This window comes from Lithobates pipiens, unplaced genomic scaffold (genome assembly GCF_037356315.1).
Source record: "Lithobates pipiens isolate NorthernLeopardFrog02 unplaced genomic scaffold, aLitPip1_a1.2 Scaffold_23, whole genome shotgun sequence".
In the NCBI taxonomy this organism is placed as follows: domain Eukaryota; kingdom Metazoa; phylum Chordata; class Amphibia; order Anura; family Ranidae; genus Lithobates; species Lithobates pipiens.
This window is the reverse complement of record NW_027507785.1, coordinates 23,208,667-23,224,319: the sequence shown is the minus strand read 5'-3', so window position 1 is coordinate 23,224,319 and position 15,653 is coordinate 23,208,667. Positions and strand designations below refer to the sequence as shown.

General features: G+C 46.3%; 1 protein-coding gene across 1 annotated transcript in view; it reads left to right on the top strand.

Moving 5' to 3' along the window:
• Positions 1-15,653, top strand: part of TPP1 (tripeptidyl peptidase 1) — an 87,367-nt gene that overhangs the window by 32,158 nt on the left and 39,556 nt on the right. Inside the window, exons 7-8 of the mRNA XM_077451311.1 lie at positions 2,311-2,509; positions 11,866-12,054. Coding sequence (XP_077307437.1) covers positions 2,311-2,509; positions 11,866-12,054 — 388 coding nt within the window. The remainder of the gene's footprint in view (positions 1-2,310; positions 2,510-11,865; positions 12,055-15,653) is intronic.

The window sequence follows — 15,653 nt, the reverse complement described above, 5'->3', positions numbered from 1 at the left end:
ATATACATGACTTGTAATGAACAAATGAAATGTGGCAAAACAATGATAATTTGTTCTTTTCAAAGGGAATCAATATAGCTGTGAATAAACAAAGGTTAAACAAGTATTCCGAGTTTTTGAGTTATCAGTTATCAGGGACACTCAAAATGCTTAAGATATGTGATAATAGTCTTCAGAAGCTTATGAAAACTTTTTAAAATTTTTAAAGATATGAAATGTGTAATAATTAACGGATAATAAAGAGGAGTACTATTTTATGTAGTGTTGTGTGGGCATGAGTGGAGGGCTTAAAAGTAAATCCACAGGAAGTTTTAAATGAAAAGTAATCTTTTAAAGGTCTCTGGTAGAGTGAAGATGTTCCAAGGTCTCCATCTATGGTGGAATTGAGTTGTAGTTTCTCCTTTTTATCGTGATGGTTTCTTCCATTTCATAAATAAGTTTGACCTTCAGTAACCAACCTTTTTATGGTTGGAGTATCTCTGGTTTTCCAGTTCACCAGAATCAACGCTTAGGCAGCATTAAAGTGGTTGTAAACCCTTACAAACCACTTTTACCTACAGGTAAGCCTAGATTAAGGCTTACCTGTAGGTCCAAGTAATATCTCCTAAACCTATATGGTTTAGGAGATATTTGCCCGAAAACAGGCACCGCTGTCTACGGCGCATGCGCCGTAGACAGCGGCGCGCAGGCGCACTGAGCGCAGCATTCTCAGCGACGGAGCTGCCGCGCGTGTCGGCTCCCTGCGCAGGAGTGACGTCATCGCGGCTTCGCCGAATGACAGCGGCGGAGCTGCGAGACCCCACCAAGAAGATGGATGCGGCGGACTACAGGGGACAGCGGCGACTTTGCTGGCTCCTGTGTCAGGTAAGTGACACATAATGGGCTACTATGCGATGCATAGTAGTCCATTATGCTTTGCCTTTGCAGGGAATGAAAGCGGAAGTAAACTCATCAGGGTTTACTTCCTCTTTAAGTGTCGTATTAGGGGGGTTTTATATATTTTTTTTAAAGAAAGATCATCGACGTGTAGTAGACATTAGCCCTTGTACACACAGTCGGACATTCCGACGGAAAATGTCCGATCGGACCGTGTTGTCGGATAATCCGACTGTGTGTGGGCTCCATCGGACTGTTTCCGTCTGAATATCCAACAGACAAAGTTTTAGAGCTGGGCTATAAAACTTTCCGACAACATGATCCGATCTGACTTTGTCCGAATGTGTGTAGAAAATTCAGATAGGACAAAGTGCCACGCATGCTCAGATCAAATTCCTGGACCAAAGCTATTGGCTAATAGCCTGAACGTAGTCCCGTAGTAACAAAAAAAGGCCATCACGTGACGAACGATCGGATTTTCCGACAACTTTGTCTGACCGTGGGTATGAAACACAAGTTTCGGACAAAATCCGTCAAGCAAAATCCGACGGATTTTGTTGTCGGAATGTCCGACCGTGTGTACAAGGGCTAAGACAACAAGCTGCACTTGGTTCCATTTGAGTGTCAGTGATGTATGTACTATCCACTTTTTAATTTGTGTCCAATTAGTTTTGAATTGGTGTGCAATTCCACCATAGATGCAGGAAGGAGCCTCTCCCCTTGTTATATCATCAACAAACATGCGACACTGTAGGAGACCAGTTTTTGCACCACTGAGTGCGGATTTTGAAATAAATTTCTTGTAAATGCGTGCTTGGAGAGCATTTATGGGTGTGAAAACACAAGTTTTTGTTTTTTTTCCCATTATAAATCTAAACCTCTATCTCTACACCGCCTCTGCCTTCATCTCCTCCGGTCCTCCACCCAAACCTATGCAACTGCTAGAAAGCTTCTCCGAAAACGCCCAGACAGAAACAGCTGGAAGCACACCATAACACCCAATGCTTGTAAAACTGTATTTTTCCAGGACAGACTTTATAGAAGTCCTGCCTAGGATGTCCTCCTCTGATGTTTCACTCAACACAGGGCTTAATTGTAGAGATTGTAGAAAAAGTTATTTATGATTTAAGCTCAGTGTTCGGTGAAGCTCATCAGAAGGCATGGTTCCAGGCCGGGGTTGTTTTGAAGTTTGTCTTGGATTAATAGTTTTACAAGCATTAGACGTTAGACAAGCTTCTGTTTGTCATTTGCACCTATTTGGTCAAAATTACTTGTGAGCTTTTTCAGAAGGCAAAGTCAGCAACTGAAGCCTATATATTCCTTCAAGTCCAGTCTTTTTTATACAATGCCCTAAATGTTTTTATCATGCAGATGGTTTTTGGTAATGAATCTTTTCTGATTGACATGTAACTCTTTCTTGTACTCCATCTTCAGTTCCTGGAGCAGTACTTCAGCCAAGGCGACCTGGCAGAGTTCATGAAGTTATTTGGAGGAAGCTTTGATCATCGCTCAGAGGTGGACCATGTGGTGGGTCAGCAGGGTGCAGGCAGGGCCGGTATTGAGGCCAGTCTGGATGTGGAGTACATCATGAGCACGGGAGCCAACATCTCCACCTGGGTATTTACCAATCCTGGTAAGAACATAGTATCGGAGGGGAATGGGGGGGGGGGAGCGGTTGGATGGGCAGTCAGAGGTGTGTAGATACCCTTGTGAGAAATCTAAAATTTGGATGCAATGAGATCAGTTCACAAGACTTTAAAGAGGAAGTAAACCCTGATGAGTTTACTTCCTCTTTCACTCCCTGCAAAGGCAAAGCATAATGGACTACTATGCATCGCATAGTAGTCCATTATGTGTCACTTACCTGACACAGGAGCCAGCGATGTCGCCGCTGTCCCCTGTAGTCCGGAGCATCCATCTTCTCGGTGGATCTCGCTGCTCCGCCGCTGTCATTCGGCGAAGCCACAATGACGTCACTCCCGCGCATGCGCACGGAAGCCGCCACGTACGGAATCTTCGCCGTTGACAGTGCCGCGCTCAGTGCGCCTCCGCACCGTTGTCTACGGAGCATGGTGCCTGTCTTTCGGCAAATATCTCCTAAACCGTGTAGGTTTAGGAGATATTTCTTGGACCTACAGGTAAGCCTTAATCTAGGCTTACCTGTAGGTCAAAGTGTGTTGTAAGGGTTTACAACCACTTTAACACAAGGATAAAGGCTTTTACTTTAGCCATGTTACTGTAATTTTCCATTCTCGTCGGACTCAACTTACAAGAAGGTACTTTTTCAAAATAAGTATTCTTATTCTGGTGTGCTGGCTTTGTGAAGTGAGCCAATTGTATGTTAAAATGTGTTTAAAGTTATCCTAAAGGCTAAAATATTTTTTTTAGCTTTATGCATTCTATGCATGAAGGTGAAAAATCTTCTGTGTGCAGCAGCCCCCCTAATTCTTACCTGAGCCCTCTCCAATTCAGCAATGTTAACAATAGCCTTGGCTGTACAGGGACTCTCCCTCCTCATTGGCAGAGACAGCAATCACAGCCAGTGAGCCAATGAGAGGGCAAGAGGAAAGCCTAGCAATGACTATGTGTCTTATGGATGCATAGAGCAGCAGCTCGGAAGTGAGCATGCAGCGGTGCCCCTGGGACAATCTGCTTTCTTTGGGGGCCCTGCATGAGGGAGAGGAGTCGGGAGCCCTCGCAGAGGACCTAAAAAGAAGAGGATCAGACCTGCTCTGTGCAAATGGTAAGTAGAACATGTTTGTAAAGTAAAGAATGCCCTGTGGGAGATTGTATATATGATGGATAAAAGTATCAGAGTATGTAAAAGTTACATTTTTATTAATACAACATCACATTATACAAATTACAGTGTTAAATGTTCATAAAAACATAGGATATAAATTACAAATACACTTTTACATTTGCTTTGTTTAATCACTCATAGTCTCCAAAAGGAGTCATATGCTTGATGTGATTGTACACAATCCCAACATGTAATCAGGATATAAAAATGTGAGTACCATGTTTGTCCCATGCCCCTGATAGTTTCCACTATGCTCATCCAACACTTTCTCATAAAAGCGGTAGTAAACCCGCTGAAATGATTTATTTATTTTCTGACCTGCAAAGGAAAAGGCATAATGAGCTAGTATGCACCGCATTATGAAATACTTGCCTTAGAACGAGGCCCCGATTATCTCTGATGCTCCACGCCAAGGGAGCTGGCATGTTCCCTCGGTGTGTCTTCTGGGTATCGCAGCTCTGGCGCTGTGAGTGGCCGGAGCCACGATATCGTCACTCCCACGCACGTGGGGGAGATTTCTTTCCGGCAAGGTCTGGCGTCTGCCGGACTTTCAGCCGAGAATCCCCTGTGTGCATGAGCCGCTGATGTCAGTGGCGCATTGCGAGGGGAATATCTCCTAAACCTTACAGGTGTAAGAGAGATTTTTTTTTTTTTACCTACAGGTAAGCCTATAATAAGTTAAAAAAAAAAAAAAAAAATATATATATATATATATATATATATATATATACACATACAACCGCTTTAAGTGAATATGTACAGTGCCTTGGCGAAAGTATTCGGCCCCCTTGAACTTTCCAACCTTTTGCCACATTTCAGGCTTCAAACATAAAGATATAACATTTTTATTTTTTGTGAAGAATCACCAACAAGTGGGACACAATTGTGAAGTGGAACGAAATCTATTGGATTTTTGAAACTTTTTTAACTAATAAAAAAATGAAAATTGGGGCGTGCAAAATTATTCGGCCCCCTTGCGTTAATACTTTGTAGAACCACCTTTTGCTGCGATTACAGCTGCAAGTCGCTTGGGGTATGTCTCTATCAGTTTTGCACATCAAGAGACTGAAATTCTTGCCCATTCTTCCTTGCAAAACAGCTCGAGCTCAGTGAGGTTGGATGGAGAGCGTTTGTGAACAGCAGTTTTCAGCTCTTTCCACAGATTTTCGATTGGATTCAGGTCTGGACTTTGACTTGGCCATTCTAACACCTGGATACGTTTATTTGTGAACCATTCCTTTGTAGATTTTGCTGTATGTTTGGGATCATTGTCTTGTTGGAAGATAAATCTCCGTCCCAGTTTCAGGTCTTTTGCAGACTCCAACAGGTTTTCATCCAGAATGGTCCTGTATTTGGCTGCATCCATCTTCCCCTCAATTTTAACCATCTTCCCTGTCCCTGCTGAAGAAAAGCGGGCCCAAACCATGATGCTGCCACCACCATGTTTGACAGTGGGGATGGTGTGTTGAGGGTGATGAGCTGTGTAGCTTTTATGCCAAACATATCGTTTTGCATTGTGGACAAAAAGTTGGATTTTGGTTTCATCTGACCAGAGCACCTTCTTTCACATGTGTGGTTTGTGGCAAACTTTAGATGAGACTTTTTATGGATATCTTTGAGAAATGGCTTTCTTCTTGCCACTCTTCCATAAAGGCCGGATTTGTGCAGTGTACGACTGATTGTTGTCCTATGGACAGACTCTCCCACCTCAGCTGCAGTTCTCTGCAGTTCATCCAGAGTTATCATGGGCCTCTTGGCTGCATCTCTGATCAGTCTTCTCCTTGTCTGAGCTGAAAGTTTAGAGGGACGGCCAGGTCTTGGTAGATTTGCAGTGGTCTGATACTCCCATTTCAAAATGATCGCTTGCACAGTGCTCCTTGGGATGTTTAAACCTTGGGAAATCTTTTTGTATCCAAATCCGGCTTTAAACTTCTCCACAACAGTATTACGGACCTGCCTGGTGTGTTCCTTGGTCTTCATGATGCTCTCTGCGCTTTCAACAGAACCCTGAGACTATCACAGAGCAGGTGCATTTATACAGAGACTTGATTACACACAGGTGGATTCTATTTATCACCATCAGTCATTTAGGACAACATTGGATCATTCAGAGATCCTCGCTGAACTTCTGGAGTGAGTTTGCTGCACTGAAAGTAAAGGGGCCGAATAATTTTGCACGCACCACTTTTCAGTTTTTTATTAGTTAAAAAAGTTTTTAAAAATCCAATAGATTTCGTTCCACTTCACAATTGTGTCCCACTTGTTGGTGATTCTTCACAAAAATTACAATTTTATATCTTTTATGTTTGAAGCCTGAAATGTGGCAAAAGGTTGAAAAGTTCAAGGGGGCCGAATACTTTCGCAAGGCACTGTATATTTTATCTATTTACATAATCTTTTTTTTCCCAAGGCGTCTTTCAGGACAGCACCTGAGAGATAGCGACTCCACCCTCCTCGTTAGGAAACACCTTCTTCCTCCAGACTTTAAAGGGAGGCGCCTCCCTACCACACATCAGTTTTTGTGTTTCCTCCGGCCCGGAGGGAACACCTTTTGGGAGGGAGTCTTTTTCTCTTAGGTGTTCCTGAGGGACTAGGCTTCTTTCCCTTGTTTTCCTCCTTTAGAGACCCGCTGTCCTCCCGACCTACCCACGCCTCGTCAGCGGTAGCAAGCGGGCTCCTCTTCCCCTCTTGTGCTCGGAGAGAGCCGAAGATTCGGTGGCCCGCACATTCGTAGGCGCGGCGGCGCGCGTGTGCCGCCGCCATGTTTTTTTTCGGCGGTCGCGCCGGAAGTGACAGAGCGGGTCATCGGGTCAGCTGAAACGTCGTTTCCGGCGTGGACGCAGGGGGGAGGAGGGAGGACAGGTGCTGGTGCCTATTTCCGCTTCCGGTCCGGTGCAGCTGCATGGCGTGACTCCGGAGGCGGCGTTTAGCCACAAGTGGATCTCTGCACACCTGTTATGGAAGATTCAGCGTCTGCAGCGGTGGGGACAGGCACAGGCACCAGCAAAGCCCAGGTAAGAGGCAGCGGTTAAAGTCTGCCTTTCTTTTTCCTATTTTCCTGGCGTTTGGTCTCGCTCTCTCCTTTTTTTCCCCCCTGGTGGCAAGGGGCCTGTCTGGGCACTAGAAGCTGACTGGTTTCTTCTCAGTGCACCTGTGTGGTGATCCCTATCAAAGCTGAGACTGGGTCTCACTAAGGGTTCCCTGTTTTTTTTCCCTTTTTTTGTCTTTTTCTTCATAGGCTAAGAGCTCTGACCCGAGGAAAAGATGTCCTTCTTGCAGGGCCAAGCTGGGAGAAAATTGGAAGAAAACCCTATGCAGTCCCTGCATTACTTCTTTAGTTAAGGAGGAATCTGCCTCTGTATGTGAGGATCTGGTGGCCTCTGTAAAGAAGGAGCTGTACGCCACGATTCAGAATTTTCGTGACTCACTAGCAAACCCGGCTGCTAGTCAGCCTTCCACTTCAGAGTCTTTCCAGGGGTCTCTCTCAATCCCGGTGTTGGAATCTCTGCCTGAAGACCCTTCAGATAGAGAAAAGCAGTCCACTGCTCTTTCCGTTAAAGATTCGGAAGAGGAGTTGGAGGATTCTGAGGTAGCCCCCTCTAAATTCAAACTGTCCCTTGAAGAGGTCGATGGGCTCCTTAAAGCCATTCATGCTACGCTTGGTTTAAGTGAGGAGAAAAAGGAATTATCACTCCATGACCGCATGTATGCTGGGTTGGATGAGCCTAAGGGCCGAACATTCCCAGTTCATCTGGTCATCTCTGAGGCCATTAGGAAAGAATGGCAGGATCCAGAGAAAAAGCCCTTTTTCTCCAAAGCCCACAAGAGGCGTTTTCCTTTTGAGGAGGACCCTGCAGCAGTATGGAACAAGGTGCCCAGACTGGATGCCGCCTTTTCCCAGGTTTCAAGGTCCACGGATCTGTCCTTTGAGGACATGGGAGTTTTGAAAGATCCGATGGACAAACGTATGGGTCTTTTGCTCAAGAGATCATGGCAATCAGTTATGAGCAATTTAAAACCAGCAATGGCCACAACGTGTGTAGCCAGAAATTTAGAATACTGGATTAACCAGTTAAAGTCACATATAGCTGCAGATTCCCCTAAACAGGAAATTTTAGATTCTTTTCCTACCCTGATTACGGCAGTGGCCTATGTTGCAGATGCCTCAGCTGAAGAAATTAAGATATCAGCCAGGTCAGCAGCTCTAACTAATGCTGCAAGAAGAGCCTTATGGCTTAAAACCTGGCCGGGTGACCCGGCTTCAAAGAATAAGCTGTGTGGGTTACCCTTTTCAGGAGACTTGCTCTTCGGCTCTGACCTCGATAATATCCTTGACAGGACAGCTGATAAAAAGAGATCCTTTCCGGTCAAAAAGAAAAAGCAGGTACCAAAACGTCTTTTTCGACCTCAAAAAGCTCAGGATCAGGACAGCAAGTTGCAGGGGAGAAGGAAAAGTTGGTCCGCCCCGAAGCCGAAGGGTAGAGGCGGAATTCTTTTCCGTCCTCCTACACAGGCCGAAAAATCGCAATGACTCGTCTCTGCGGGTGGGCGGAAGACTACAAAAATTTCTTCCGCAGTGGTCAGGGATAACTTCAAATCAGTTTATCTTGACCACTCTCGCGCAGGGTTACTCACTCGAGTTTGTCAACAACCCCCCAAAAAGGTTCCTGATTACCAACACCCCGCGGGACCCAGTAAGGGCCCTGGCCATGAAGTCCTCTCTAGAGGAACTGATGCAACAGGGCGTAGTAGTACAGGTACCCCTGCAAGAACAGCAGGAGGGGTTTTATTCCCATGTTTTCCTAGTAAAGAAACCGACAGGGAAATTTCGGTTGATTCTCAACCTAAAACCTTTAAACGAGTCCATAAGGTACAGGAAGTTCAAAATGGACTCAATTTTTTCGGTCAGAAATCTGTTGACGCCAGGATGTTTTATGGCGTCAGTAGATTTAAAAGACGCATACCTACATGTTCCGATCTCTCCCCAGTCTCAGAAGTTTCTCAGGCTGGCGGTGAGGTTGGGGGGTGTGGTGCATCATCTCCAGTTCAGGGCCCTACCCTTCGGCCTGTCATCATCTCCCCGAATTTTTACCAAAATAATGGCAGAAGCTTTAGCGCCACTGCGTCTCCAGGGAATCGCAGTTATTCCTTATTTAGACGATCTGCTGTTTTTCGCCCCATCCAGCGAGGAATTGCAGACCAATTTAGGCAAAGCTCGCAGCCATCTGGAGGCGTTGGGTTGGATTTTGAACCTCCAAAAGTCGTCCCTAAACCCATCTCAGGAGATTCGGTTTTTAGGGTTTCTGATAAATTCGGCGGAGCAAAAAATCTTCCTTCCCTTAGACAAAAAGGACAGGATTTCCGGTGCAGTGTCTTTATTACAGACCAGCCAAAATCTGATAGTAAGACAGGTTATGTCAGCTTTGGGGGTTCTGACTTCAGCAATGCCAGCAGTCCAGTGGGCAAGAATGCATTTCAGGTGTCTGCAGGCTTTCCTTCTAAAATCTTGGGATCACACAGTGGCATCCCTAGAGGCAGAGGTGAGAGTGTCAACCCAGGTAAAAAGGTCCCTATGGTGGTGGAAAAGACAGGATGTCTTATCGGAAGGGTTAGTCTGGGCTTTTCCAGTCGGGAAAAGACTAACAACCGACGCCAGTTCCTGGGGGTGGGGAGCCCATCTAGGAACACGGGTCACTCAGGGGTCCTGGGCCAAAGAGGAGACAATAAGGTCCTCAAACTGGAGGGAGCTCAAGGCGATTGCCTTAGCTCTGGAGTTGTTTGTTCAGGAGCTTCAGTCCCATCACGTCCAGGTCCTAACAGACAATGCCACGGCAGTGGCTTATTTAAACAGACAGGGGGGTACAAGAAGCAGGTCGCTTCAGGTACTGGCCATGGAGATTCTTCGGTGGGCGGAAAAACATTTGTTATCCCTATCAGCAGTCCACCTAAAAGGGGATCTAAACAGGGTAGCGGACTTCCTAAGCAGAAACGCTATTCGGGAAGCAGAATGGTCTCTAAACCCGGAGGTATTCGCAATGATTGCCAGAAAATGGGGTTTACCAGAGGTAGACCTGTTCGCCTCAAGGGTGAACGCCCAGGTTCCCCAGTTCTTTTCCCTGGACAGTCGCGATGGCTCGCTGGGCACAGATGCGCTAGCTTATCCATGGGAATTTCGTCTTTGCTATGCTTTCCCCCCATTTCAGTTAATCCCGTTAATTTTAAGAAAAATTCAGAGGGAGAAGGTGCCAGTTATTCTAATCACGCCCTTTTGGCCAAAAAGGGCTTGGTTTTCGACAGTTCTAGGCCTGGCAATCAAGCCTTGTTGGCGTCTGCCCCTCAGACACGATCTGTTGTTGCAGGGCCCAGTGAACCATCCAGGAGTGGCCAGCCTGGCTCTCACGGCCTGGTTTCTGAAAGGCAGCTCCTTAGGAGCAAGGGGTTTTCCAACCGTTTGATCTCGACCCTTTTAGCAAGTAGGAAAAGGGTTACGAGGGCCATTTATTCTAAGGTCTGGAAGCGTTATAAAACTTGGTGTTTGTCAGCCGCCCAGGTGCCAGGGAGCCTTGTCTCCATCTTGGAGTTTTTACAAGATGGTGCAGACAAGGGACTGGCAGTTAGTACCCTGAAGGTGCAGGTAGCAGCCCTGACAGTGTTCTTAGAAAAATCTGTGGCCTCAGATCCGCTGGTGATCAGGTTCTTTAGAGCTCTTAAAAGATCTAGGCCAGCTCCTGTTAAGGTTTTTCCTAGATGGGATTTGTCGGTAGTCCTACAGTCTCTAACAAAAGGGCCTTTTGAGCCTCTTGTGGAGGCTTCCCTTAGGTTTCTCACATTAAAAACCGTTTTTCTGATTGCCATTGTCTCTGCACGCAGGATCAGTGAGCTAAATGCTCTGTCAGTTAAAGAACCATATCTTTCCATTTTTCCTGACAGAGTTATTCTTAGAACAGATGCAAAATTCTTACCGAAGGTAGCTTCAGTGCAGAACCGTATACAGGACATAGTACTGCCAACCTTTTGGGTTAACCCCAAAGGAAATAAGGAGATTTTTTTCCATACTTTGGACGTCAGGAGGACTCTGCTGTGTTATTTAGAAAGGACGGAGTCTTTCAGGCGTTCAGATTCACTGTTTGTGCTCTTCTCAGGAAGAAAAAAGGGTTTTCAAGCTTCTAAAGTTACTTTAGCTAGATGGCTGAAATTAGCTATCTCAGAGGCATATTCCCAGGCAGGGTTATCTCCTCCAGCAGAAATTTGTGCACACTCAACCAGGGCTCTGGCGTCTACGTGGGCAGAGAGAGCTGGTGCCACCCCGGAGCAGATCTGCAAGGCGGCGACATGGTCGAGTTTTCACACATTTGTGAAGCATTATAGACTGGATCTCACTTCTGCCAGCGATCAGGCGTTTGGCAGAAAGGTCCTGCAAGCTGTTGTCCCGCCCTAAGGGGTAAGTCTCTGTTATCCTCTCAGGTGCTGTCCTGAAAGACGCCTTGGGAAAGACCAAGTTAGACTTACCGGTAACTTGTTTTCCAGAAGTCTTTCAGGACAGCAAGCATCCCGCCCTATGGTGTTATATTATGCTACGCTGTGACTAACGTATGTGTTTATGTGTTCCAGCCGGGGCCGGAGGTTCTCTTCTACAACTGATGTGTGGTAGGGAGGCGCCTCCCTTTAAAGTCTGGAGGAAGAAGGTGTTTCCTAACGAGGAGGGAGGAGTCGCTATCTCTCAGGTGCTGTCCTGAAAGACTTCTGGAAAACAAGTTACCGGTAAGTCTAACTTGGTCTTTTTAGACTCTATACAGCTTGCCTTTTGCTTAAACCCATAAGGAAGGAAGTGAATACCATTACCCCCCGTTTTTCCGAAACAAGTTGGGATTTTGTAATAATAAAAATTTAACTTTTACATACTCTGATACTTTTTTTTCGCTCAAGTGTACCTCCACCCGTACAATCCCCCACAGGGCATTCTTTTCTTTACTAATCTGTTAATATGGGATGTGGTAGAAGTGTTGGGAATTAGCTCAACTATGATTTCTCCATTTCTTAAAAAATTTAAATAGAACATGTTTGTTCTGTCTAAAAAAAAAAAACAACAAAAAAACCATGAAGCTTTAATATCACTTTAAGTAGTAAGTACAAGATGGTCAAACTCCTAAATAAAAGGAATTCCCATTTCTTCCAATTTGTTACAGGTCGCCATGAATCACAGGAACCGTTCCTAGAATGGATGTTGTTGCTGAGTAACATGTCATCCATCCCGTGGGTTCACACCATCAGCTATGGCGATGATGAGGACAGTCTATCAGTTGCTTACATGCAGAGAATCAACACCGAATTCATGAAGGCCGGAGCTCGGGGCCTCACCATACTCTTTGCTTCAGGTAAACCCAAATACACTGAGGCAGGGTTGGGGGTCGGTGTAAAATCAGCAAAATTTGCCATATGAAATGTGATCGGTGACTGTAGCTAATGTGGAACTCTGTAGGCCCAGATGGCCAGCTACCTTCAGCCTAGGTTCACGTTGATGCGATTTGATACGTCATATCGCATGCCAAATCAGCGGCTATTGCCAGCAATGGCACTGTCCAAACTGGTGCAACGCCGCACCAGTTCCCAAAAATAGTTTCTGTACTACTTTTGGTGACTTGGGGGGGGGGGGGCGAGATTTGTATAGACATCTGTGCAGAAACTCGCACAGATGTCTCTAAAATTGCCCCCCGAAGTTGGACTGACATGCGGGAATGGAATCCTGCGAGTTCAGCTGAATTCGCACATTCGCTCCCGCTGTCAGTGTGAACTTGGGCTTAAATGGCTTTGGCCTCAGCTACCAACCAGGTTAGGACTCTTCAAATGTCTCTCACAGGCCATTGGTGGACGTTTAGCCCCCTTTTGCAATGATGCGGCTTTGAAATCAGGCTAGAGACGATTCAGTTCGCATTGTGCGCTATACAAGTATTTCATTCATTCATTCATTCAGAGTCCTGACCAACTCAACGGAACACCTTTTGAGAGGTCCATAAGACATGGATGTGCAAGCTTGATGCAAGTTTCTGCTTCATTGACTTAATACCTGGTGATCCTGCCATGAAGGTCATTATTCAGGCACTTCCTGTTGTGGGGTGACAATTATCTCCCAGTTGTGCTTCTCTGTTGTCACCCTATCACATGGATGCCTGGTGGTGACTACAAGCAGTTCTGCTGGCCCGCATTTTACAGGCATGGTCCACTGTTGTCGCCTTCAGGAAGCTGGTTCAGAGCAATGATGATTGGCCAACACCGGAGCGAGTGCATGCCACATAGACAGGATGTCGATGAAAGAGGTCACAGAAGTTAAGCAACACTGTGAGGGAAACATGAATACTGCTCTAAAAGTCATGAATTACGCACCTTATGCCGCGTACACACGGTCGAACTGTTTGACGTACTTAGTCCGTTGAAACACATTTCAGCGAAAAATCCGATCGTGTGTGGGCTTCAGCTGACTTTTTCAGCGTGCAGTCCGGAGTACTAAGAATTTCGGATTTTCCAAAAATCTGTCCGTCGTACTTTGGTTTCAGCGGACAATACGGTCGTCAGTATGCTAGTCCGACGGACTAAGAATGGCGCATGCCCAGAAAGGATTTACACGGCGGAAGGGTGCTTTGCTGTGTCTTGGACTTCCTATTTCTAGTCCCGTCGTACGCGCTGTACACGCAGGGCCGCTGTTAGAAATCACGGGGCCCCCTACAACCTACCTGACAGGGCCCCCGGGAAATCAAATCGCTAAAATGCCATGGTCACAATGGTATGCTTTGCAGCCATTGCAGAAATAAGAGCCTTGCTACTGCTGCCTCGTGACACCTGTTGTTTTTATTTTACATTTTACATTTTTACATTGTGAGACCGCATTGCAGCTGTAAGCCAAGTATTTGGCTTCAAGGTGCCGAGCAGCCCCATTGAACTCAATGGGAAGTTTGACAGGTGGTGCTGCCTGTCAAATTCTGCAGCCTGCAGTACAAATGCCTCAGCTCTGAAGTAAAGCATTGCAGCCATGGCATGTATACAGCCCAGTATGACAGCTGGCTTATGTCGAAGGGGCTTGATCAAAAAAGGGATGCTGACCATCTCCCTGACCGGAGTGTTCTGGTGGGGCGTCCCCTTGTCAGAACACAATAGAATAGCAGGGGAGATCACTGTACTAACATTAGATTGTTAGTACAGAGGCTCTGACCTGAGGTGTCAGGGTTTTTTTTCGTTCAGCCTGTGGGATTTAGCAAAAGTAAACTAGCAGTGTATATGAGACATTAGGCCACATTCACGTTGGAGGTTACCTGAATGTCTGACAAGTGCATAGGTAATGGGCAATTTGCAGTGCATTTTGGAAATGCGCAGCACATGCGCATAGAACTTGTGGTGCACAATAATTGTTAATGTCACCCCAAATGCAATGAGAAGATATGCGTTTTGTCATGTGGCAACGCTGCATGCCTTAAAAGTTTCTGAAGCCTCTATGTGTTTGTCACATATATGGCAGCCCATTCAAGTGAATGGGTTACCCTATGTGAAAAACAAGAAGAAAAAAAAAAGAAAATGTGAGCAGGAATGTTTGTTCCTGCTATATGAAGTATAAAGGGACCTTAGGGATGGTATATAGAAATGGCTGGGCAGAGATGCCTGGCAGCTGGAGAGAGAGATGTGTCCACTGGCTTCTTGCTCAGCACTGCATTGACAGCTATCTGCAGTTCTAGGCTGGCTTCATATTCACCCTCTCTCCAAAATCCTAAAGTTTTGTGACTTTGTTCCAGCAGCAACCCCACTCACCCCCTCCAGCAGAAGCACTACTCCATCCAAACCCTGGAGTTCAGTGAGCACAGAGCAGTGAGAGCAGATCTGGAGGGGGATCAGAGGTCAGCACTCAGGGAGGAGGTGAAGCAAGCTTCCTGCTCATGCTGACCAGAGATAACATTGAGGAGGGGGAGTTTCAGGACCCGGTGTCTTGTAAAATAGTGTCCCCCATCAGATGCTGTCCCCTGCGTACTGCGCATGCGCAGTACACAGGAACACAGATTCCGAAAATTGCCGAGGACGAACGGCGCCTGCGCCGTGAGTCCAGGTTCTATCCCCACTATCCAAGTGGACATAGAGTTAGAATAAAAAAGAGCCGAGCGGAGCGAGGCCGAGCCCGAAGCGTGGCGAGCGAAGCTCGCCCGCGAAGGGCCCTCTAAAATTCTTAACCCTATGTCCGCTTGGATAGTGGGGCTACCTCCTCCACTCACGGCGCAGGCGCCGTTCAACTTCTGAGTTTTTCCGAAGCTTCGGCTGCTCCGTACTGCGCATGCGCAGTACGGAGCGGACAGCATTTGATGGGCGGACTGTATTAGGCAGAACACCGGCAAAGACACAGGCAGACTGAGACTGCAGCTGTCTTCTGCTCCAGATCAGGACACTTTACCAATTGCCAGTAGGAAGAACTGAGATGCTGGAGGGAGAAAGCTGGCAGCGCTGCTAGGAGATCCACAAATGTCAGAAGGCAGTTCGGCTAGCTCTCCTTCTCTGCAGGTTCCCGGGCCCCTCTTCTGAAGTGGCAGAGCTCGGGCCCCCTACAGGAAGACTGGCTGTACTGCCCTATCAGCGGCCCTGTGTACACGTCATCGCGCAAGCTTTCGACGGACTGTTTGTGTATCCGTGTGTGGTCAAGTCCGTTCACTGGAAACTACGATGGATTGTCCGTCGGATTGTATGACGGACTAAGTATGCCATACAATCCGCTCGTGTGTACGTGGCATTACTTGCACATTCCCTTGTATTCTGATGCTTCTTCATAATTTTATACACTTTTCATTGAATTTTGACCTTTACACACATGAGAAAATACAGAGGTGTAGAAAACGTATATGACACAAAAACAAAATAAATAAAAGAAAAGAGAGAAAAAAAAAAGGTGGAAATCCATATTTAATTTAAAAAAAGTGTTTATTATACAGTGTTTTAGAAAAAAATT